The sequence below is a fragment of the Chinchilla lanigera genome, unplaced genomic scaffold (genome assembly GCF_000276665.1).
Source record: "Chinchilla lanigera isolate Chin_1 unplaced genomic scaffold, ChiLan1.0 scaffold00004, whole genome shotgun sequence".
In the NCBI taxonomy this organism is placed as follows: domain Eukaryota; kingdom Metazoa; phylum Chordata; class Mammalia; order Rodentia; family Chinchillidae; genus Chinchilla; species Chinchilla lanigera.
In genome coordinates, this window is record NW_004955405.1 from 8,677,608 (window position 1) to 8,704,168 (window position 26,561).

The window sequence follows — 26,561 nt, forward strand, 5'->3', positions numbered from 1 at the left end:
GAAACCTCCACAAACTGTAAGTGAAATAAACCTTTCCTTCCTTAATTTTGGGCATCAGGTATTTTGTCCCAGCAACAAGAGAAAAGTAACCAAGACAAGAAGGGTATAGATGAACTATACCAGAAAAATTAACATTTAGCCAGGTGTGATAGCACATGCCTGTAATCCCAGCACTCCAGGAAACTGATCAAGAAAGATCAAAAGTTCAGCCCATGCTGGGCAACTTAGCTTAGCAAGACCTTTCTCAAAATAAAAAAGGACTGGGTATGTATGTCAATGTGAAGGTCCTGGGTTAGATCTTCAGTAAACACACACATGCACATGCACGCGCACGCACAAATTAAGATCTATACAAATATGAGGCTGTATATACTTTTAGTGTAGGTTGAAATTTACTAACAGCTCTTTATATTTCAGTAGTATTCAAGACACATTAGTAGATGTATTTTAAGTTTAGATGAGAAGTGTGTGTGTTATAGGCATATATAATATGTAATCTAGCATTACCTTTGAGTTTAGCAGGAAGTCTAGAATTCCAGAATGTAATAGTTGCCTTCAGAGCTGAGAATTGATTTGTTTAGGAAATGTAACACTTGTCAGGATAAATTTCAAATGACAAAAATGAAATAAAATTTTTGTATATTTAAGCTGTACTGCTACTTTGTTTTGAAAGTTAAATCTTTAAAGGTGATGTGTCTAAGTCATGCCTTTTCCTAGTTACATAATGGATTGTTTATACCAGACCTCATATTTCATCTAAAATTTTGGTTGTTTTTTTCACCATTCTTAGATGCTATTAAACTACAGCTGGTTGAAGCAGGCCTGGTAGAGTGTCTACTAGAGATAGTTCAGCAGAAGGTAGATAGTGACAAAGAGGATGACATTGCCGAACTCAAAACTGCTTCAGATCTAATGGTTTTATTACTTCTTGGAGGTGAGTTGTAATTTATGCCAAAGAAAATGATTGTCAGATTGTGTGTTTTGAGTTTCTTGGGTAGATACTAGAGTACGCATTTTCTCATTTTCCTCTCCTGATTGATGTGATGATATTGAAACCCTAAGCACACTATGGAAAGACCTGGAGGTGGTGAATCCTTGCTGTCCTTCAGTATTTGAATGACTGACATGTAGAAGAAAGAGCTATAGTACCAATTGGACCAAAGCTAGATGGGTATTGAAACTTGTACTGGAAAGCTTCTAAACTCTGTAATCTCCACTAACAGCTTACAAAAATGAGAAAAATCATTAATTTCACATAATGAACTTAATTTGTGAGGTGTGTAGTTCTCCTGTTGTATATTCATTTACGAATATGGGTTTGTTACTCCTAATTAATGTTTAACTCTTTGTTTTATTTACCTCCAGATGAATCCATGCAGAAACTGTTTGAAGGCGGGAAAGGCAGTGTGTTCCAAAGAGTCCTTTCTTGGATTCCATCAAATAACCACCAGTTACAGCTTGCTGGCGCGTTGGCAATTGCAAATTTTGCCAGAAACGGTAAAGATATTTGTTCTCCCTTTGTAAATCAAATGTTCTCCTTTTTAAATTTTTTTATTTCCTGTCACATGTACTTAAAACAGTAACAGTTCAGAAATGTGTGTGCTTCTTTCTTGATTTTTCAGCAGTCTACAATACTTATAGTGACTGTCTTATTTTAAGTTTTGGTAGCTTAAAGATCATGAGAGCTGGGGATATAGCTCTGCGGCACAGCATCTGCCTGGCAAGTGCAAGATCCTGAGTTTGATTCCCGGTACCCAGAAATAAATGATAGATAGATAGATAGATAGATAGCTAGCTAGCTATTGATCATGAATAGTGATCAAAAAGTATTTCTTTTTTAATATTTTGCACTGCAGATCTTAGGAAATTCTAGTGCCATTCTAATATATACAGTATCTGATACGGGGGATATGTTCTTTGGCCTGGTGATTGTCTTTTTGCTTGAATAAGCTGAGTATTCATCATAGGGTTGTTGTGCCCTGAGTTATACACATATATCCATAAAACTCAAGTATGAATAATCGAGGATTTACTGCAGAATATTTAATTTTGTTTACTAACATTTCAGAGACACAGACTTCTGTTTATTTATGAAATCTGGCACTCTTGCTTTTCACTCTAAAAACCCATACTAGGGGCTGGGGATTTAGCTCAGCGGCAAAGCGCCTGCCTGGCAAGTGCAAGGTCGTGAGTTCGGTTCCCGGTACCGGAGAAAAACCAAAAAAAAAAAAAAAAAAAAAAACCCATACTATAGCAAATGTGAGTTATTTTTCTTTTTAGCTTAATTCTATTGCATTTTGAGTGGCTGATGTGTAGTACAGGTTAAGTATCCTTCATACAAAATGCTGGAGACCAGAAGTGTTTTCAGATTTGGGATATTTTTCAGATTTTGTAATATTTGCATATACACAAGAGATAGCTTGAGGGGCTGGGGATATAGCTCAGTGGCACAAGCGCCTGCTTAGCAAGCACAAAGTCCTGAGTTTGATTCCCAGTACCAGGAAAAAAAAAAAGACATAGCTTGTGACAGAACCCAAGTGTACACATGAAATTTACTTATATAATTTCCTGTACACTTTGTAGGCCTGAAAGTAATTTTAGGCAATATCTTTGCTGTACCTGTGTTTTGAGGCTGATTAAACACATGAAATCAGTTGTGAAATTTTCTAGTTGTATTATGTCACCATCTCCTATAATTTGCATCCTGTTTTTTTGAGACAGGGTCTCCCTTATGTAGTCCAGGCTGGCCTCGAACTCACAGTGAACCTCCTATTTCAGCCTCCCAAGTGCTGGGATCACAGGCGTGTACCACAACATCCGGCCATAATTTGTACTTTAAAGCATTTCAGATGTTGGAGTTTTAGATTAGGATTGCTCAATCTGTGTATTAAAATGGCTAACATCCCATTTTTTACTCCTTGTTTTTGGAAATAATTCTGTAATAATAAAATTAGTAAGACTGGCAAAATGTTGGTAATTACTGAATATAAATGTGAGATAAATAAGGATTCGTTGTAATTCTCTGCTTTGAGAAATGAGTATCAGCCATGACAACAAAAGTTAAATGACTGTCACTAATATTGGTAGAACATAAGCATACTTTACTGTAAGTGAAAACTATTGTCAGACGTTTTAAGCATGTAGTTTCTGCTTCTGATATACGCTGTAATCACACGCTACATGAGGGATTTTTTTGGTCATTTTTCTGATTTTCAAAATTTTGTCTAAGAATCTTCTTAATTGGAGGTTTAGGAAATGAAAAATCTATAAATCTGAGGGGAAAAAATAGTTAGAATTCATTTTATTTTGACACAGCTCCATTTTCCCCTATGTAGATTGTGAACAGGTACAGTAATAGTACTACAAAATGTTCCTAGATATTTTTAAAGAGGAATAAAATTATTTTTTGTTTTACTCAGATGGAAATTGCATTCATATGGTAGACAGTGGAATTGTAGAAAAACTCATGGATTTATTGGACAGACATGTGGAAGATGGAAATGTAACTGTACAGCATGCAGCCCTGAGTGCCCTCAGAAATCTAGCCATTCCAGGTAAGATGTAAAAATAGGAGGGAACTCTGTAGAAAATAAAATCTATCAGTGGGGAAAGATAATGATTCTATGTGATTCTTGGACCTTCCTGAACCAGGAGAAGGAAAAAAAGTAGTCTTCAAATTGTTCACACTTTTCTTATTAGTAAGTGGAGATAATAACAGTAATATTGTTTATTAATGTCTGCAACACATTAGTTCAGTTGAGTAAAGGACAGTTATAAGGAAAAAGATTTATTAAAGTTGAGGAATAAGCCAGGCATGGTGGCGTGTGCCTGTAATTCCAGCACTCAGGAGGTTGAGGCAGGAGAATTGCTGCAAGTTCAAGGCCAGCCTGGGCTACAAAGTGAATTGAAAGCCAGCCTGAACTGCATAGCAAAACCCTGTCTCAAAAAAAAGTAAAGTTAAGGAATGTGCTTTTTGTAAGTAATTCAGCATTTTCAGATTTTCTTGACAAATTACGTAATTGTTTTGAGATTAGGTTAAAAAATAGGATTTTGTATGTTACACTCCTATAGACAAATAAGAAAATAATATATATACACCCAACCCCATTCTTAGAATTTACAGATAAATAACAGGATTTTTTCTACATAGAAAATAAATGGATGTTGAATTGAATATTTATCATCCAAGAATGCTGACACCATTTTAAGTGTAATCTCTCTCTTTCTAGTTGTAAATAAAGCAAAAATGTTATCAGCTGGGGTCACAGAGACGGTTTTGAAGTTTCTTAAATCTGAAATGCCTCCTGTGCAGTTCAAACTTCTGGGAACACTAAGAATGTTAATAGATGCACAAGGTAAAAGAAATGCTTTCCCAAGTAGCATTAATGTGTGATATTCTTAATATGCCTCTGAGTGAAAAAAGACTTGGTTTTTAGCATTCAGAATTATTTAATCATAAAAATAAATGGCAAATACAAGTTAAAAGGGGTTGGTTTTAGAACCTTATTCATTAGTTCTCTTGCTTATAGCTGGCGTTAGGTGGAAATTTTACTGCCTGTATTCATACAGATAACCATGGCTTTAAATTGGTTTATTATTGATTCCCGACTATTTCTGTGTTTTGATTTTCCATACCCAGTATTTACTGTGTCTTCAAAATCATGTTTCAGTAAAGTGGCAGTCAAAATTTTTAGAGTTTTACAAACAGGGTGAGCATTGTTTTTTTAGAAATAGTAATGAAAATCATGCTAGGAATGAAATACGTTTATTTCACTATTTCTAAATTCTAAACTCCTCTGTATTGATTGCTTGGAGTCTGTTTAAAAATCCGGCGTTACAGTCTGCCATATTACTAACAGAATACCAACATAAAGTCATTTATTTTTGTATTTTATGTGACAGCTCTCAGCTTCCTAGAAAAAGCCAAATAGTCTTATCAGGTAAAGAGTATTTTTAGTTTTTGCTTTAATAAAATTACTGTGTTGTGTTTTTCAGACATAAATTTTTTTCACACTCTTAACATCTGTAACAGTTTTTTTCAGATGACTGGATATTAGTATTTCTTTTTGTTTGCCTTTTTTCCTACAGCAGAAGCTGCTGAACAACTGGGGAAGAATGTTAAATTAGTGGAACGGTTAGTGGAGTGGTGTGAAGCCAAAGACCATGCCGGTGTGATGGGGGAGTCAAACAGACTGCTGTCTGCCCTCATCCGACATAGTAAATCAAAAGTAAGTTTCAGAGGAAACACTGATCATACAACACCACAATGGCCAGCATTGTAGCACCTACAACATGAGCTTTCATTTTTATGTGTTTTATAGAAATATAATAATCAAAAACTCAGAAAAAGTGAACATGGAGATTTTTAAATTTAGTTTTGTTCCATCATAGTTAAGAGGAAGGCTTCAGGGGCCAGGGATATAGCTCAGCGACACAGTGCCTGCCTGGCAAGTGTGAGGTCATGAGTTCAGTTCCCGGTACTGCCAAAAAAAAAAGAGGAAGGCTTTGGTTAGGTACAGTGGCCTCATACAGGAGGCTGAGGCCAGAGGATCACAAGTTTGAGGCCAGATTGAGCTACTTAGCAACTTTAAGGCCCCCTGTACTGCATAGCAAGATAACTGTCTCCAAAAAAAATGAAAGTTTTTCAGGGAGGTAAATCATTAGAATAAAATAGAGATAGGTTCACATTTTATATCTATTATTTCAGTTATCACATCTAGGAATATTAATTCATAAAAACTGAGTTAGCACCTACCTGCAAGTATTGTGAGGATTCGGTGAAGTCATGTCTACCAAGTGGTCCAACTGATCCCAGGGACATAAGAAACATTCATTAGATAGAGGTTGCTGTTGCTCTTGACATTGTTTTATTTTCATCACCACTACTAATACCAGCATCAGTGTCAAACATCTTCTGTGTCCTAGGTACCAACCATGCCAGCTCTTGATGGTAAGAAATTAAATGACACCTAGGTGGTATATGATGTCTGGTTTCAGCCCTGTAGCTGTCTGAACATGGTGAATGAACAGAGGAGTGATTTTAAAGATCACAGTGGTGGGACTCCAGTCCAGAAATTCAGCAGTTTGTTTACTCTAGATCATAGTATTCTACACTGTTTTCTAAGATGAGCCTATTGCAGCTGTATACTTATTGTTCAACTGCAGTAGTGGTTGTATCTGAGAAGAAAGTCACTTTGGAATTCAAATTAACATTTATTTATAGAACAGATAAAAAGATGTCAAAAGAAAAAAGTAAACTGTCCCTTAAACTGTTTTGGTCTGTTTCGTGTAAATAATAGACGTCATCATCATAGCTGTCCCAGCTGGCTCATCTCAAGAGTGTTCCCATCAGATAAATGCCGCATCTTGAGATGTGCTGGGGAAAGACTCTTACTTCCTGTCTCACCCAGCTCAGCCTAAGAGCCTGTACATTCTCACTGGCACCAACACAGGACTGAGGAGTGCATCAGTAAGATGGCAGGTGTCAAGAAAGGATGGCACAATGATCCCACTCCATCACAGCTCTTCTGTCCAGCCCATTTGTTCAATTTAACGGTTAATATTTAGCTGCTTACAGTATAAATATTAAAATAGGATGTTATTTTAAGAAATTGTCTCATGAGGATCTAAATATAAAAAGCTAGTGGAGTACAGAATTAAAGCCACATACTCTGTTCAGGTGTGAACAGAGGGAAGAATGACCACTGCTGCCTGGCTGGCCCAGTGTTGTCACAGAAGCATAATCTTTTACAGGTTAACTGCGAATCTCTCAGGAAGAAAAGAGAAAGTAGGGAAGGACCTTTTCAGGTGAAGAGGACGTGTGCAAAAGCACAACGATAAGAAACAGCATAATTTAGAAGGAGACCACAAATGCAGCAGTGTTGCTAGAGCGTGCCATGGGAGTTTATATGGACAGTGGCCAGAGAGGGTGAGAACTGAGACTGAAATGAGTGATATGCTAAGTGAGAGTGTGGACTTGCTTCTCGGGAGAACTGTGGGGCTTTTAACGGGATTTAACCAACAGTGTGCCCTTACTTGGTTTTCATCTAGAAAGATGACTCTAGAATTTAGTGGAAAGAGGCATCTAAAAGTCATCAAAAAATATCCATGAGAGACAGTGAGCATCTGAATTAAAATGGTTTTGGGTTGAGTAGTTTGAAATTGCTAATACTGATTAACAGTTTAGTCACACACAGATTTCACTGTTTCATTTTGTGGTTTAGCTGACCAGTAGCAGTGAGTAGCGTTGGAAAAGAGGAGGTGGACTTGAGGAGGGGCCACAGAGGTTTCCAGGAAGAGGACCTCTTGTAGATAGTTCCAGGTTTGGGGCTTGGCTCCAGGTTGGGTTGTGCCATTCATCAAAATAAGACGCAATAGAAAGAGGTGCAGCTAACACTCCTTCACTTGCTTACAGCTGGTCCTCCTATGCTTTTTGGAGGGGTTTACCTCTAAAAATCTCTTAATCCTTGAATCCCTTTGCTCTGTACCGTAGGTATTCCCACCGTTAGCTTAGAGTTCAGGCAAATCCTAACTGTTTTACTACCTTATAAATAAGAACAACTTATTCCTTGCATCTGAGTTTGGAACTCTCGGATAAAATTCCTATTACACATGGTAGTAAGGCCAACAAAGTCACAATTAATTTATTACGGTAAAACAGTACCAGTACAACCAAACCATTAGTAGACCCAAAAATGTGTTCACAGAAGAATTCATCTCAGCTTTTTAAATAACAGTATGTAGTAGTGAAAACTAGTCAAATGCTAATATTATTAAGTATTAACTAAATAATATTAAGTTGAAGGTGATTTTTATGACATTGCTGTGAATTTCATATATTATAGATTTCCCTTCCCCTCACCTAACCTTGTACCCTCAAAAAAATTTTTAAGTATTCATGTAGGTCCTTTGAAATACAGAAGAAATAGGACATTGTACTTTCCTAGCCTGATGTGTATGTGTCACAGTAAACAATTGGAAAATTTATAGGATTGCGCCTTCGTAGTCACACTTGGCTTTAGGTATATAATTCATTACGGATGGCTTTTTTTTCCCTTTACATATCTTTCTTACAGTTGGGAGTACACTACTACTAAGCAGCAGTAGAAATCTTGGTTCACACACTTGAATGATCAGAATCATGGGTATATTCTTTGCATGAGCTCCAGATCAGAACTATTTGTTTAAATTATTTTTAAATTTAAAAACTGTTAAAGTGGAGTTGGTTTCTTTTGAGCAGAAGTTCTGAAAATGTGTTCCATCAAATAGTAATCGCAAAATAATGTTCCAAAAGCAAAAATGGTTGTATGGTCAAGTTGACTACAGAAATAGTCCCTCCCTTTCTCTTACCTTTGGGGTTCACGGGACACAGTAATATTCTAGAGGAACTCCTTAACTTTATATGATCTGCTAGTTTCCAGAATATTTGACAAAGGATTGTTTTACAAGTAGCATCTAATACTGTAGTGTACTTTGGAAAATGCTATTCTGCAATAACATTTTAAAATAATTAAACACTAGGTACAGATTTGTTACATTTCTATCTTTAACCAGCTGTTGGGAATCACAGCTCTCTACTTGTATTTCTTCATACACTTTTGGTTTGTTGTCAGCACACAAATATTTCTTATCTGAGATTAGGAACGATTTTAAGACCAGCAACTTTCCAAAGCCTCCCATTTCTGCCATCCCCTTTCAGTTATGCAGGGTGTGATTATTGGTCCTTCGGGGCATTAACCAACCAAAGTAATGTAAGAATTTAATCATCTTTAATTCCATGACTGGGGATGGATCTCAAGTCAAAGGTGCAATCCTATACAGAGAGACTGGAAGTTATTTTAAAGATCTTATTCCAAATTGTCATGCACGTATGGCAACAGGAAAGTGCTGTGTCTCCGACAGAGCCCCATAGTTCTCAGTGCCAGGTTGCATGGTGCCTGTCCTACTGGGACCTGCCCTGTCCTTCAGTGCCAGCCTCCCCCTGGAAGAAGCTCTCTTCTCAGGCCACCACTTGGCCAGATGTTTTCTGTATACTGTGGCTCGGAGAAAGCACCAGCTTGAACCCTTGCACTACTCCTCAGTAACAGTGTGACCCTGTAGATTGCAAATTTGTTTATTTTAGTTGTACACATTTTATGAAGTAAAGTTCAATAATTTGATACACGTATACGCTGTAATGATAAAGTTAGGGTAGCTAACATTTATGTAATTTCAATTAACCTAATAACTATGTATTTATGGAATAAGGGAGATATTTCAGTACACATATAGATAAAATCAGGTAGTTGATGTTTCCTTTTCCTCATGTTTTTGTTTGAAACCTCCTAGCTCTTCCTTCTACTTATTCATTAAATGTATAACTGACTATTGTGAGGCCCCTGCTGTGCTATTGAACACTAGAATTTAGTATTTCTAATTCTGTTTGGGTACCTTGTTACCCAGTTTCCTGCTGTTCCTCCTACCTACCCGCCAACTCTTCCCAGCTTCTAATAATCACTAATATATAGTCTCATTGGCCTTTAAGTTAACTATGAGAGAGACCAAGTGGTATTTGCCTTTCTCTAACTTATTTAACATATTGACCTTCACTTCCATCCATTTTGCTGCATGTGATAATATATCATTCTTTTTATTGCTAAATAATATTCCATTTTGAATACATATCATGTTTTCTTTATCCATTGATTCACTAATGACTATCTAAGTTGGTTCCCTATGTTAACTATTGTAAATAGTACAGGAACAAACCTGGTCACATAAGGTAAGTGTATGTCTGATGTACTGATATCATTGTCTTTGTATGTGTGTGCATTGAGGCCTCCTGGTAGACCTACTTCTAGTTTCTTTAGCAACTACCAAATTGTTCTCCATAATGGCTATACTAATTTACACTCCCAGTAGTAGTGTGTAAGAGTTCCCTTTTCTCCACATCACTACTAGCATTTGTTATTTAATAACCATTCTGACTGGAGTAAAATGATCTTTCATTGTAGTTTCAACATGCATTTCCATTGGTAATGAAGTGGAGCATATTTTCATAAATTTGATGCCCATTTGAATTTCTTCTGTAGAGAAATATGTATTCATATTCTTTAGTCATTTTTAATTGAAGTGTTTCCCCTGTATTTTCTTCCAATAGCTTCACAATTTTTTTGTCTTTGATCCCTTTTGAGTTGGTTTAGGGCAGTGCTGGCTAAGCTATGGCATACATGCTGCAGAGGGCTGTTATTAATGAAAGCACTAGAAGGTCCACCTTCACTGCTATAGGGTAAGAGATGGGAGTCAAGTTTCATTCTTTGGCATGTGAATAGCCAGTTCTTCCAGCACCATTGATTGAAGAGACTTCTCCTTTACAGTATGTTTTTTGGACATTCTTGTCAAGAATTGGTGGCTGTAAATGGATGGGATTACTTCTAGGTACTCTGTTCTGTTTCACTAGCCTATTTACCTGGTTTTTCATGTCAGTATCATGCTGTTTGGTTTACTGTAGCTTTGCAGTATGTTTTGAAGTGAAAGTAGCTCACTTTGACTATATGGGATGTCTAGGACTGCTTTATCTCTGTTCCTAAAGGTGCGCACCTACTTAATGTGTGACTTCCTTCCTTGGTCAATGTTTTAGTTACTTTTTTGTCCTTGTTTAGATAAAATACCTTACACCTGAAGATATTAGGGAAAAGGTTTATTTAGTAAGCAGTTTGTAGAGTTTTCAGTCTATAATTGGCTGGCTCCAAGTCAGGGTGGTACATAGCAGAAGGGCAATAGTTCATGGCAGTGGAAGACAGCAAAATCAACAACTGACTCTTAGCAGTTAGAAGTGTCTTCTGCCCCTTTTATACTCTATCCAGGCTTCTGGGACTAAGGTGGTGCCAGTCCACTCACTGGACTGATCCAGCAATCACCCACCCTTAATCTCTGTATTGCACACATACTAAGTTCAGCAACCTCCGAAAAAGGCCCATTTAAAACTGCATGAGGCTTGCATGGGGTGTGGGATACATCCAGACACAAACAATAACAATCAGTAAGTATTACACTCCTCCATGTCAGAGATATCTGGACTTTGAGTGCAAGGTCCTTGGATGGGAATTACAGCTGGTAGTTTAAGAAGGGTTCAGTGTCCTCGCAGACAGGATTTACACAGATGGACAACTCAGAGTCAACTGCTTGGAGCACAGCTTATTTAATTGGTTGCGTGAATGCAAGTGGATTTCCATTAAGAGACTCTACAGTTTTGATGCTTTAAACTCCACAGTCATTGGCTAACACCTGAGAGTACTTGACAGCACTTCATACAGCATGTCCGTGAAATCACTGGTAAATTTTGTTCTTCCCTCTCTCACAAAGCCCTTTGCTAATCTCATTGGTTTACGGGCACATCCAGGTCATTGGACCGATGTAGACTGACAGAGTAGTTGAAGTAACCATCCTTTCTAAGACTCAGCAGTGGCACCACTTAAGGGTAGGAGTCGTTTCTGCTGAGCACAGACATTGGCAGCAGAAATAGACTGCCTTGCTTCTCTTCCCAAGTGGAAAATGGTGTGTTTCTTTCAGAATGTGGTCTGCAAAATACTGAATGAGGAAGGCCATACGGTCACACCCGTCATAGTGTCCCATTGTATCATAGGCTTTCTTTCCACTTCACTATAGTACCTATAAATATTATTTAAGTCACTGCCTGTCGTAGCAGCTGTACTACAGATATTGAGTGAAAGCAACAGTCCTTTCTAGTCCATCTCTCTCCATGTCCTCATTTGTTCCTTCTGTTAAAGGGTGGGTGTACCAATGTTTGATGTAGTGTTTGTGAGGGGCTTGTGAGGGTAGGTACCTCACTTGGCAGCTTTACTGGGCCTTCTCCTTTTCTGGAAAACCACGTCTAGGGGGATGTGCTTCCAACCCTGTGGTACTACGAGTATGCAGTGTCCTGAGATCTCAGCTCAAGAAGATCCTTAAGAGTTATGAACATCTCTAAGAGTTTCAGAGATTCTTTGTTTCAGCATTGATACTCCAGGTTCTGTGTTCTACTTCTCTAATTGAACTTGAAGTTCTGCACTTTGGACTCCTTGGGTTGTTTCTGTGGTGGCTGCTACTGCACCCCTACCCTGATGGCACTTCCATGAGTGACAAGTCTTTGAGCTGTCATGTACCAGCCCCTCATGGAACAGGGAACCCACAGCTTGCAGGGTTGTAGCTTACAGGACTGCAGCTGTGTTTGTGCCACCCATATTTAATTCTTAAACTTTGAAGATCACATTCCTTTAAAAATCACTAAATTCTCTTGTAAAGTTCAGCTGTTCAAAAGTCTGCACTGACTCACAAGGTTTTACACTTAGTCATCTAAGCCACATGCAGAATATTCCTGTTCTATGCCAGTAGGTAAATTCACAGCTTCCCTTGAGAAAGTGTCCTGGGCTAGCTGACCGGACGTTCGCAACTGCAGATGTCAAAACCAGGGAATTAAATGTTTTCCTTTAGGCTAGGACTGTAAAGTCTCCTGCCTATAAAGTTTGTACTTTTCTTTTTTTTTTTTTTTGCTCATTCATCCAAGAAACATTTACTTAAATCCCATACTGAGAAAACTTCGATAATACAATGAAGGAAAAAAAAATTAGGTGACTCAGTGGTTGTGGCAGCCTGCCATCTTAATTCATTGCTCTCCAATCCAGTCCTATTTCAGAACATTCTGTTGTGATCCACGTCTTGTATATAGCTTTTAACAAAGTCTTGAACTGTTTGTTTCAGTAATCGGGGACAAGTTGACCATATATGCTAAATAGATGAAATTGTTAGCATAGGTCATTTGCTTTAGTTTTCTGTATACCAAAACTCAGTTTTCAATAAGAGAACTCCTTGAGAAATAGAAACATAAAATACCAATAAACATTTATTGAAATAGATGGAGAGGACAGGCATTTTGTCCTGGAAGTGGCAAAGGAAATATTCAGATATGTTTTGGGAAGAGCACTGAAAAAGAAGCTTTATTTCGATTTAAGGGAGGGACTGTTCATTTCTGATGTCAGACTTCCTTTATCCATGCCCCGGTCTCTACTCCAGTGGACTTTCAGGGTCAGTGGAAGGTACAAGGACTTAACGGTGCATCCATAATGTCTTGTGCTCTTTACTAGTAGGACATTTTGTGTTTTTTTATCAAATACTTCCTCATTTTAAGAGTTATGATGGAAATAAACTTTCACCAAGAAAGCAGTAAATTGGAAGGTTAGAAAAGAGTTAAAAGGCTGTCTCTCACTTTTCTAGGAAAGGCTAGCGGGAAAAGCCTGAGTGCCAGAGTTCAGCTCCTGTACAACTCAGCCCTGAAACTCCACCAGTTTCAACTTCTGGTCACTAAACAAGTGTGGGTGCCAAGCAGAGATTTTCTGTCAGTAGTTCTTATAATATGCATAAATGGAAGCATGAAAGAAACCTTTTTTCAAATATTTATCTACTTAATTTGAAAAATATTTATAATACACTTTTGAAGCTAACTTGAACAGGATACTTTTTAAAATATCTAGAGCTTACTTCAGATCACTAAAAGTAGCAAAAATTAGCAAAAGATATTACCTTTAAAGTTTTCTAAATTCGAGAGTTCCTCTAAATCATATTTAATCTGAATTCTATGTCAACACAGCCCTCAAAGGAATGAAAACAGAATGGTTCCTAGAAATAAGTGATTTTTTTTCCATCTAACTTTCTCCGTATATTGCTATGTATGCTTTCTGTGTAACAACTTTTATCAGTCAGACACATCATCCAGTGGCACAGGTGGAATCACGGAGTGCGTAGTAGCTTGCTGTGTTGTTGGCGCAAAGCCGGTGTTACAGGTGGGAGTCAGAAGCCCTATGTGCTGTCCCCCTGCTGTGAACCAGTTTGGCCGCCATGAGAAAGGGGGAAGAAAGGATTTGGGTGAAAGTTCTGCTCAGTCCTTCAGCATGCAGTCCAGTTGCCATATTTGTCAGAGTGAATCAGGGGCAAAAGGTACTTTTTCCAAAAGTATTTATAAAAACTGTATCCAGAGGATCTGGCACTATCATAAAAATTTTAGAACTATTTTTTAAATTGCAAGTCTTCTCTTGTGGATCCTGGGGGAGGGCAACATGAGGGCAGTGGTGCTTTTGTATCTTTGAGTTTGGTAGCTCCTAGTCCTCTCTCTTATCCCACATGAAGTTCAATGATCTTTTTCACTCACTCAGTGTAAGTTGACATCTTTTGATGAATTTATTTAAAGCAAAAAGCTTTTTTCCTTTTGTGAAGAAAAATTTTATGGTTAAGATGAAATGGTTCATACCAGACATTCACAAAACCACTCAACCTAACAATGAATTGGCTGATTATAATGCAGTTCCTTTATGTTTAGAATTAAATTGTATAATTCCATGATATTTATTTATTGTAGGATGTAATTAAAGCCATTGTACAGAGTGGTGGCATCAAGCATCTAGTCACCATGGCAACTAGTGAACATGTAATAATGCAGAACGAAGCCCTTGTTGCTTTGGCACTAATAGCAGCTTTAGAATTGGGTAAGTACTTAAATGACAAACTTATTTTCTCCTATTTTTATCTTGTATAAAGGACGTACAAAGTTTTGAGTCAGAACCTTAACTGGAAGCATTTTGGCAGTGTGTACTTGTATCTGAATACATGGAAAATCTTGTTAAATAGGTTGCTACCACAGTTATTTCTTTTGGTTGTGCTTCTGGCAACATTTAGACCAATGTTCTATGGTTGGTTTAACTTTTAAGTAATATCTCAGGCAGATTATAGCCACTTAGAGAGTATAGAAAATATTTTCAGCAGGCCTCACAGAAAATACTTGAGATAAAGTGCCCTATAAGCTAACCCTATAATTGCAATTCAAGAACTTGCAATATATAAGAAATGCTTTAAACACCCTAGTTAATCAACTAATTGCAAAAAAATAAAAGTATGTTTAACAGGTAAGACTTGTAATTTGATTTTTCCTGTAAACCTCCGTAGGCCCTACAGGACTTTGCCTACTCAGCCACAGGTTGGAGCTGCCCCTTTGCTTGCAACCTTCCTGCTCACTTTGAAATGGAAAGATGACCCCTGCTTCATCCCTCCCACCTCGGGAGCCACCACTGGTCCTGATTCTGTCAGCCTCAGGCTTTCCTTCCAGCCCAGCAGCTAGACCAGCTGGCTGCTCAGGCATCTTTTAGTCTGGGTCCCCACCTGAGTCCAGGGGACCTTAGACTCACATTTCACTTTGCTCACTCACACACAATTATGTGTTTTCTTTGCACCCTTCAGACTCATATCCTTCATTCTGCTCACACACATGTTCTCACACCTCCCCTTTCCCAGTTGTTTTCTCCAGGTGCAAGATCCACAGCCTCCCTGCATGGGCCAGTCCTGCAATTCCAATAATCCCTGCCTATAGGTCTCTCCTGCTTTGTGAGTCTTTCTCTTCCCTGCTGGCCACTCCTGTGTCTCCTATTCAGGGTATAGGTTTGTTTAGATTCCCTCCAGGTCTGCATACTCAGTACAGCTCTTTGCTAGCTGCTTTCATTATGCGCCTGTCCCTAGAGTTGTTAGAGAGCAACTCTGGCCATGAGCCTCACCTGCATTCCAGATCAGGTGGAAGGTTTCATCTGACTCGGTCTGGATCTAACCATAAGCCTCTCTCACAGGGGTCACTCCCATGTCCAGAGCACAACCAACTACAAACCATTTCCCATCGCAGGCCACTTCTGCTTGGGAGTGATGGGAGATACAGTCTGATTTTAGTCTGGGTCAGGTTACTAGGTATTCCCTAGGAGGTGATCAGACTCCCCTTCTTCCCTAACAGGATAGCATGCTATTCCCGAGTTGTCCTAACCCTCTCTACCACCCTGTCTAGGTTCCAGCTGTCCTGGTGCGGGAGGGGAAGCTCCCAGCTATGGGAGACCTAGTTCCCTGTGAGAGCTAAACTTCGTGCCAGAAGCGGGTCTTGCCCAGTTCAGAGTCCCAGCCCACGGGCAAAAGGAAGCAGCAAGCTTGTCGGTGGTCGCCAGAAAATGTTACAGATTTCCAACAAACTGGAGAGACCAGGAGGGATTACAGGAGGACTTTATTAGTGCATGAATCAGCCACTAGATATGCTCAAAATGTGGCTGGGCCCTGAACCAAGGAGAATTCCCTTTTATACAATTTGTGATACAAGTGAGTACAGATACAGAAGTGAAACAAAGGCAGTTAGTGATCCCAGCAGCTAACCCTATCTTAGCCTGGAAAAAAACCACGTCTTGTGCATCTCAGGATGTTAGGATGCTAGGAAGTCTGTTTATAACCCCATTTGTTAGTTTTATTGATGTTGGTACCCAGCACTGTCCCTTTAAGGCAGGAGATTCCCAAGAGAGAACTGCTTGATGTGTCTCCCTCATCAGTTAGAAAACCTCCTTGAGAGAGCAAGTAAACATTCCTGAGAAAGAGGTAGATGGAGGAGGTGCTTGCCTAGAGCTGGGGAGATTTTACACAGGGAAAGAGAGGTTTGGCTTCTCTCCAGTTTGGCCTTAGTGTGACCCAGACTTTTTTTCCTTTTGTCCCTACTGGTTCTACTATTCCCTGCTAGTAATCTTCTCTACCACCACATTTTTTGGTGCTTTTATAGCATTGCCCTCATTCCATAAATTTTCATGTTCTGTGTCACTCTTCTATATACAGTGGACCCTTGATTTATGAACTCAGTCCGTTCCCTGGGGCTGTTGTGACTCCAGTTCTCAATTGAGGTTTCAGGCTCTTCCACACAGCCTTCAAAGTCTCTCTGCTGTACACAGGCTGATCTCAGTGTCCTTGGAGAGACACTGGCCCAGGATTTCTCAGTTAAGACCATATAGGAAAGGATGTTGTAATGTTCCTTCCAGAACTCTTTAAGGGTTCAATCTGTATCTGAGACCATCTGGAAGCACAAACACCCAGCACTCAAGACACTGGTTGTAAATTTCAGGCTGGTCGTAACCCCAGGGACCACTGTATTTGATGTATAGAACTCCCCTTTTGGAGTCTACATGATTCCATTAGTTTCTAGTATACAGCATCACTCTGGGCAGCATTCTCCATGAGAAACCAGCTCATATGCACCTAGTGTATGGTAGCAACATCTGGCTCAGGAACCAGCCCTGATGCAGTGAGCCAGAGATAGTACATTTCAGCCACGTAGCCCATAGTTAAGGCCCTAAGGCTGCTTAACACAAAGGAAAACTATGGACTCAGATGTGTCCTGTCAAGTTGAAAGTCATCCTGGAAAACTGTTAACTCATCACCTCTTAATTCCTTTCGATGATTTATATCCATAATTTTCACACTGAGGCGGACCTACCCATTCCAATCTCAGGGAGAAACAGCACACACACGGTGTAGCTTCCTCTAATTTTAAGTATAAAAACATTGTGTTCATCTTTGTAAAGGATTTTGAATTTTTAAGCAATTCATAATTATTTTTAAAATTATAGGCATACTGTACATAGGATATAAAATTGCACATATTTTAAAGATAACATATAGGACTTCAGGAACATTTATTTATTTATGCTTATGAAGCAGAAATCCTGACCTAACTGTAGCCATTTTGTTAAATAAAGCTGCAGCCATTCTGTTCTCTTGTCGCTGAACTCACTAAACTATATGATTTGTTATCAGATTGACACTTCTGTGAATATGCTAAAAACAACTTTGTTGCTTACATCACAAAATACCCATTGTACCCTGGCCTTCAACAAAAGGTTATCTCGTTCTTGTAACTTCTGTTCGCCAATGTATAAACAGACAAATTTTCTGTAAACCTCACCTCAGACTTTGGAGATGACTCCTCTGGGGTCTACTAGTGTTAATAAAATTTCCTTTCTTCTCCTGAGCTCCTGGCTGCTGTTGATTCCGTTTTTCCTGTAATAGTTTCTGGTGTGTTGGGCCAGGAAACGAGAAGAGACAGCTACAGCCCTGCATGGCCCTTATTGTGGGTCATGGAGACAGGTCCTCCCCCTCCGCATGCCCCCCTCCGTGTCCCAGCAGCACTCAGATGGGAGGCATGCCCCTGTGACTTCTGAGGTCCCCTCCGCAGCCTCTGGGACACTGACTGGGACACATACCCCTCCATTACCAGCTCTAAAGGAGAACGAATCTGAATCACGGTAAGGCCATCCTGGATTTTTCTGTTCTCTGGTAGTCCGCCCATCCCAGATTCAGGATGGAAGAGAAGTCTGACTGCCTCCTAGTCAGTTTCTGTTTTCTGGGTAGAATGTTTACTCTGAAGGAACATGTGAGTAAATGGACAACATCCCTCATGAATCCAGCTGCTTCAGATGGTCGGCTCTGTAGCTCCACGGCTCTCAGCTAGAGTTTGAGTGGGCTTGTTCGGTGGTTCCATGGTCTGTCATTGTTTCACTGGTGGTTCAAACTCTGTGATAAGGGTCACTGAGCTGTCCTGGGAAAATATGGGTGTGCCTGTTGCTAAGACAGACCTTCATCCTTGAGCGGGATGTGGCCAGGCAAGCCTCAGACTGGTCCTCTATCAAAGAGGGCACCCCCTTTGTCTGTCTCTTGCATCTCTGAACGAGGGAACACCACATACACGTAGGGAAGTAGGGATGGGACTTAATGAGTCAAAGCCTACAATTTTGGAATGTACCTTAAAGAATTTTTAAAAGGGCTTTGCTGGCTTTATGGAGTTAAAATGAAACCAGATCAGCTTCATGCCTTCTGTGAGATCAGTTGGCCAAAACTTAGTCAACTTGGCCCCCTGAAGGGACATTGAATTAAAGACAATCCACCGCCTCTGGGAGGCAGTGACAGAGGCAGGGCCCAAAGGCGGACTGGACCAATTTCCCTACATCAATTCCTGGCTAAATTTGGCTCTCAGTCTCTCACCTTGATGCCAGTCTTGCATATTAGGCCAACCACACAGCATCCTTCTGATGAAGTCTCGTGTGCCTGCTAACAAAGAGGTTCCCAGTACTTCACCTACAGGACCTAACAAGAGAAAGGCCATCCTCCCTGAAGACTCCTCTAGTTCACAGCGTCACCACCCTATGGGCCAGTCCCGCCACCTGCAGCCCAGGTGAACCAGTTTCATCCACTAGTCTTTCTTTTTTGTTTTGTTTTGTTTTTGTTTTTCTCCGGTACCGGGAACCGAACTCACGACCTTGCGCTTGCCAGGCAGGCGCTTTTGCCGCTGAGCTAAATCCCCAGCCCCCATCCACTAGTCTTTCTACTCTTTCAGACTCATTAGCTCCCAACTCTGCCCCCGATCCCCAGTTCATCTAATACCACACCAGCCTGCCTCTACACCCCCAGCTCTGAGAGTCCATTCAGTGATTGCCTATGTTCTGTCAGCCAGGTCTTCCCTGCCATCCCTGACCCTTCTGCTTTATAGCTGCCCGTACTGCCTACCCTGGTCAGATGGTATCATCCAGTGCCCACTTGGGATGACTGTCAGCAATTCCTTCCAACTCTGTTCAACACTGAGGAGCACTGCCGAATTTTAACAAGCTGACAATTGGCTGGAGGGAGAAGTCTCTGATCTGTCAACCCTGATACCCAAAGGACTGCCCGCCTGGGATTACAGCACCCTAGAGGGAAACAAAGCAGTCCAGAGATACCATCAAGTGCTTCTCAAAGTTGAAGAAGGGGGCAAAAACCACAGCAGTATGTCAGAAGTTACTGCTGTTACTCAGAAGCCTGACAAAGGTCCTTCAGACTTCTATGAGAAACTCTGTAAAGCCTGCAGGGTCTACACTCCATTTGACCCTGAGGCTCAGAAAATCTACAGATAGTAGATGTAGCCTTCATTGCACAAGCAGCACCTGCTATACACAAGAAAATCCATTCTAGTAAACAACCATACCCTCTGGTCAAAGACCAGAGTACAAGATGCAAAGGCTATGAACACTGGAGAAATAAATGGCCATTCGGACTAAAAGATAAGGATTCTCAAAAACTTCAACCTAGATCAGATGACAACCCTTTGAGCAGTCTGACAGACTCAAACTAGGCCAGACCAGGCTCCATTCTTCAACTGGGTTAGGAGCCCACTGTCCACATCCATATTGGGAGCCAGCCAAGACAGTGGAACAGAACATCCTGTAATTATTTAACCTATTTCCCCTTTATTGAAAAAGAAAGTTACCATCACTAGGGTAACTGGGACTCTTGCCTGTAGCCTTTTCTGCCAGGCACAAAGTTGTGCCTGGGAGGACATCGGATTATAGAGGAGTTCCTCTACTTGCTGGAGGGCCCAGTCCCACTCTTGAGGGGAGACATCTAAGTAAGGGGCCACCATCACCTTTCCAGGACAGCCTGCTTCTCTGTCCCTCCACAGCCACACTTTCTGCTTGCTGTCACAGTCCCCGAAGAAAAAGAATGGTGATTAATGGACACACTCAGATGAAACCAACCCAGAAATTCTCAAGACTCTCTTTTCCTGCGTTTGGGCCATCAACTACGCACCTCTGATTGTGAAACTCCATCCCAGGGAAAGCCCCACTTGTGTCAAGCAGTACTCCATGCCACAGAAGCTCACTGGGAATTCAGCCACACATCCAGAGGCTTCAGAACTGCAAAATACTCATAGACTGGTTGAGTAAAAGCTTTCCCCACCCAAACAGAAAATTCTTCCAAGTTCAGTTCAACATTACTCCAGAAATTGAGACAGTTCAACATTACTCCCTATGTCCATAGGAAGTGACAATGGCCCAGTCTTTGTGGCAAAAATAATTCAAAACCTCACTAAACTGCTCCAAATAAAATTCATATTGGTTTCAGAGCTTTAAAAAGGTAAAACATAAACCAGACCTTGAAGGCAACCCTACCAAATTCTGCCATGAAACCAGAGCCCCACGGACTGACAACTTTCCTATGGCCCATCTTTGTGTTTGATGCTCACCTGGGCCCACTGAATTCGCCCCACAGATGTTAAAGTTGCAGAGATCCAGCCTTGGATACATCACACCTGAATCAAGAGAGCCCACCCTGCCCTCACTGAGGACTGGGAGGCAGCACCCAATTCAGACAACCCTTAAAGACACCCCCCCATCCCACCGCCGGCAAGCTCTGCTCCTGTCATACTTAGAAGCTGACAAGTCTGGGCACGGCCAAAGCCTGAGGATGCCAACCTTGGGGTGTTTTACGGCTGCCTCCCTTCTTCCTAGGTTTCTTTAAACCCTAACCTTGCTTTTTGCTGTAGGACCGCAGACTGGGAAAAACAGAAATGAATGTGTTTACTGCTGTACTTACTGGCAGTCTTGGGACTGGTTACTCTCGGCTGTTTCCAAGGGCAATAGGGAAACACCTAATCCTAAGGGAAGGACTAAGCTTATCATCTTGCTTTCCAGTCCTGAGCCTGAGGGCCTAAATCAGGCCTGTCAGACTTCAGCTTTGCTCTTTCCAGTATCCCCCTACCCCTGTCAGCCTCCTTGCTCAGTCAGGCCACCCAGCCCACATCAGCAGTTCATGTGCATCAGAGGACCGAGAGACAGTGGCCCTGATGCAGGTGACACTCCAGGATGGACATCCCCTAGAAACCTCACTGACTTAGCCCTGACTCAGTGCATGGATCTTACTACTCCACGTGGAGATGTCTGGTGGCTATTGTAACACATGGGAAGCAGGAGAGCAGCAGAGATCACTAGGCTTGTGTGAAGGCAATCTGGCATGGAACTTACTGTACCTGGGCACAAGCAGAGAGTGCAATATGACCATCTCCCCTGAACAAAGAGAAGTGTGTCTTACTGGGATGGAGAAAAGACAGGACATTAGGTGGGAAGATCCCAGTGAACATCTGTGGTCAAAAGTTTTCGGGCAATCTTGGATCTCAGTGGGTAGAGTCCTTTAAAGTGTTCGATATAAATTTTTGGGTGTCTCCAGATGTCCCCAGGACCTGCAGTAGTCCTTGTTCTGTCTTCAGGTGCTAGGCTGAGTTCCCTGAAGACCATAGTGCTTCTGCTGGCAAGGAGAAAGGGGGCTGGGAGAGTCAGGTCCAGTTGGAGACTTAGGTAACAAACGTCTGTACACAACCCTTCTCAATGTCTGGATTGCAACCTTTGCCCTAGTCCAATTGGTTATTCCTTTTACAACTGCTCAGAGGTTAGTCTCTCCTCCTGATCGTTCCCATGCATTCAGGAAATGCCACTCAATAAGTCAGCTCCAGGTTCCTTTGATCCTACTATCTGCACAGAGGCAGTCAGGGTCCCATGAGGGATCCCTATTAAACTTAAGTCAGAACCAGGTAGCTGAAGGATTTGAAAGTTCACTGTTCTGGTGGGTCACTGTCAGTAAAAGCATAGACTGGATAAACTGTATTTACTAGAATCAACAAAGGTTTATAAATTACACCCAGGATGCTGTTAAGAAAATAGCAGAACAACTTGGGCCCACCAACCAGGTGGCCTGCAAAAAATAGACTCACTCTGGATGATTCAGGTAGAAAAATGTGCTGTCTGTGTTAAGATAAAAACCTAGTGCTGCACTTTTATCCCAAACAACACTGCCCCTGATGGTACTATTACCAAAGCCCTCCAGGGCCTAATGATCCTGTCAGGAGAAGTAGCCAAAAATGCTGTACTTAATGACCCCTTCACCAGTTTACTGGAAAAATGGTTTGGCAAATAGAAGGGCTTAAAGGCTTCCATCTTTACTTCCCTGATCATAGTATTGGAATTCTCATTATTATGTATAATCCTCTGTGCACATAGTTTAATTCAGAGATTGAGACAGCACTCCAGAAAGAGAGACCCCAGGTTATTTCAAGTTTAATGTACTTAAGGTGCTTTAGAGGTCCTGACTTAGCCTCACAGGGTTTAGATAGAGTTCCTGAGTCTATCAAAAGTCCAGACACCTTTTAGTGGGGAGGTTGGAGTCAGTGAGTCCGTGTCATGTCAAACAGGGCAAAGGACCTAACAGGTCAAAGTTGGGGCGTTGAAAGGCTGTCCTGGATTACTGAGCCTAGGACAAATCTGGTTTTGTGCCCTAAGTAATTCTTCCAAGCAAGCTGCAGTTTCGTCATCTTCCTAATAGCTGAGTAGTCACTTCATTGTGGTCACCTTAACCATAGAATTATGTAAATATCCAGCATAGTTCTATTGTTACCTACCATTTCTTGGGTTCTTTAAGCCTGAGATATAAAAATAAACTCATTCTACCTTTTTAATGCTTAACATGCTGTTGCAAGATTTAAGAGACAGCAGAGACTGGATGGGAAAGAGGAGGGTTATATTTTTATATGTACCTCAGCTCTGCAGATAAATCCAAAATGTCAGTGTGTTGGGCAAAGGACAGGCTCCAGCTTTTACACATTTGGTAGAAGGGGTTGGTCTTTGGCATGGAACTTGTGGACAGGCAGGAGAACAGGGTGGTTTGTTAAGCTGCAACAGTGTGTATCTCAGTGGCCCTGCTCAGACATAACAGGATGTTAATGGGAGCAGGAGGTTATGAAGTCTCGTGTACAGGGACAATTACATCCTTATTGGATATTTGACATGATTAAGAAAGTATCATTTTAAATGTTTGCATATTAAAACAGCATTTTAAAGACTTTCTTTCAAATGTAGTTGTAGTTTCATATGCAGTTGAAAGAAGAGGTCTTTATAACCACAACCCATATCTTCCACTCTGCGCCTAATCCTGGAAACCTCTAATCTGCCTTTCATTTCTAAAGTTGTCATTTTTAAATGTTACAAATTAGGTCATAAATTACATTTTGGGGGAGGAGTGGCTCTTTTTTTCTTTCTGCATAATTCTAAAAGTCATCTAACTTTTTGTATCAGTAGTTCATGCCTTTGTGTAGAGTTCCATGATATGTATGTAGTGGTTTGTTTAACCAGCCGCCATCTGGGCTGATTTCCAGTTTGGGGCTTTAAAAAATGAAAAGCTGCCATGAATATTTGAAAAGAGGTCTTTGTATGAACGTAAGTGTTCATCTTTCTGGATAAATGGTATGAGTGTAATTACTGGGTCTTAGAGTAACTAGGTGTTTAGTTTTTAAAGAAACTGTCAAACTCCTTTCCAAAATGGGCATACCATTCTACCACGTAGAATGGTATACCATAAAAATAGGCATATGCCAACACTATATGAGTAATCCGGTTTTCTCTTCATCTTCACCAACATTTGATATTGTTACTATGGTTTTTAGCTGCTCTGACAGCTATGTTGTGATCTTTTTGTGGTTTTAATTAGCATTTCCTTAACGGCTAATGATACTGAACATCTTTCCATGTGCTTATATGCCGTCTCTGTTATTTGATGAAATCCCTCTGCATGTCTTCTGCCCATTTTCTAATTTGTTTTTTAACTGTTGAGTCTTGAGAGCTCTTTATTCTAAAGCAGTTTTGTATTTTATATGTAAGTCTGTGATTCATTTTGAGTTACTGTCTATATGAGTTTTAAAGCTTAGGTCAAGGTTCTTGTGGGGCCGCATATACTAATTGCTCTAATTGCACTGTTTGTTGAAAAAGCTGTTTTTACTCAGTTGAATTGTACCATTGTCAAAATCAGTTGAGCATATATGTAGAGTTCTATTTCTGGGATTTCTTTCAGTTCCTTTGATCTATATATTTCTCTGCTTCTTTGTCAGTAACACCACACTAGTTACTGTATGTCTTATATTGCATAGAAAGTTTTCTTCCACTTTATTCTTCTTTTTCAAGTTTTAGGTGTTTTAGGGCCTGTGGTTTTCCATATAAATTTTAGTATAAGCTTGTCTTTTCAATGGAAAATCTTTGTGGGATTTTAATGGGAATTTCACTGAATTCTCAACTGTTAAAAATACATACTAAAATATGGAAGAAATTAAATGACTTTTATGTAGGATTTGCTTCCCAATAATTTGGGTTTGGTGAGAGTAAATGGATGGAAACAAGATTTTGCCATGATGATGGAGACAGTACACAGAATGTTTTAGTGTTGTTAGACCTAAACTCGTAAAATGTCAACTGAAATTGTCTGTTGACAGAGTATGAATTTGATATTACCTACTTTTCCTTTTTGGAAGGTTTTACTTAGGTTTCTAGAAGAGAAAGCAATGGTTAATGGTTAGCCTGATGGTACCGGGTTTATCCACAGTAAATATAACTTGAGCTTTGTTTCATATCTTAGGCACAGCTGAGAAGGATCTAGAAAGTGCTAAGCTTGTACAGATTTTACACAGATTACTAGCAGATGAGAGAAGTGCTCCTGAAATCAAGTACAATTCCATGGTCCTGACTTGTGCTCTAATGGGATCTGGTAAGTGTATCTTCATCATCTAATGCCCATTAATATACCATTGATGTTAAATATTAAACATGTTGTAATACTAAACGTTGACTTAGCATTTTAAAAGCATTAAACAAGATAGCTAAAATAATTATACTTCTAATTTCTATTAGTTCATTGAAAGGAACAGTTAGTGCTTATGTTGTTTGGTGAGTTTTGCATGCCTCTATCTGGTAATCTGAGCAACTACTGGGAAGATAACAATATATAATATAATAACCATTGTTAATTTCCTTTTATCTTGTTTTGAAATTGTGTATCATTTTTTTGTCTTTAAAATAAAAATAAAATAAAATATTTAGAGTATTAGAAATTAACTTATGGAGATGAGATTACTTTTACACAACATATTAACAGAAGATTCTCAATACTAGAAATACCATAAAAATAGGCAAAAATCAAATTAATAATTACAAATTTCACTAACCCTAAAATGTTTTATATAAAGAACAAATTCTGATTTGGTATGGTATGATACCAACAGAGGAATTTGTTCAAGAAATCATTGGTATATATACTATACATGGACTTTATAAAAGACTGTATTTTACTGTTGCATAGAGTGCTCCCCTACAGTGCCAAATAGATCCTATTAGGAGTGGTGTCAAACTTCCTATATTTTTGCTGATTTTCTGACTATCAACTGTTGAGAAGAGAGGTATTATAGTCTCCAACTATAATTCTAAATTCGTGTTTTTCTCCTTGTTTAATTTTTGTTTTCTTTACATACTTTTCTACTCTGTTGTTAGGTGCATGCAACATTAGGATTGCTGTGCTTTCTCAGTAAATGAGCCCTCTGTAATACCCCTCTCTGTCTCTGCTAATTTTCCTTGCTCTAAAATCTTTTTTATCTGATACTAACAGATAAAAGAAACTTGTTACTTTCTTTTGAAGAGGATTTACATTCTTCTTCCATACTTTAGTATCAATCTGTTGAATATAGTTACAGTTGAAGTACCTCGTACACACTATACAGTTGACTCATGTTTTATAGTCCACTGTGCTGAGGGCTTTTATTTGATCTATTTAGACCATTTGCATTTAATGTAATGATTGATACGGTATGACTTAGGCTGCAATTTTGTTTTTTGTTTTCTGGTCTGTTCTTGTTTCTCTGTTTTCCTTTTATTTCTGTGGGTTACTTGACAGTTTTTAGCCCCTTTAGTCTCCCATATTTATAATTGTCTCAAATATGTCTTCTATATTTAAAACTCAATTAGAAATGTTATAATTTTTGTTAAATCTATCAAAATTCAAAATACTCTTTTTCAAAAGTTTACTGTATTTACCCACTTTTAAAATTTGTTTTATTTTTGTTCTTGTTT

At 39.8% G+C, this 26,561-nt stretch overlaps 1 protein-coding gene across 2 annotated transcripts in view; it reads left to right on the forward strand.

Moving 5' to 3' along the window:
- Rap1gds1 (RAP1, GTP-GDP dissociation stimulator 1) overlaps positions 1–26,561 on the forward strand; it is a gene marked incomplete in the record, with an annotated part of 153,488 nt that overhangs the window by 122,491 nt on the left and 4,436 nt on the right. The window contains 7 exon segments of one of the 2 annotated variants that reach the window (XM_013517446.1): positions 791–934; positions 1,366–1,497; positions 3,420–3,554; positions 4,230–4,355; positions 5,089–5,228; positions 14,390–14,516; positions 25,078–25,206. In XM_013517446.1, the coding sequence (XP_013372900.1) occupies positions 791–934; positions 1,366–1,497; positions 3,420–3,554; positions 4,230–4,355; positions 5,089–5,228; positions 14,390–14,516; positions 25,078–25,206 (933 nt within the window). 2 annotated transcript variants of the gene reach the window in all.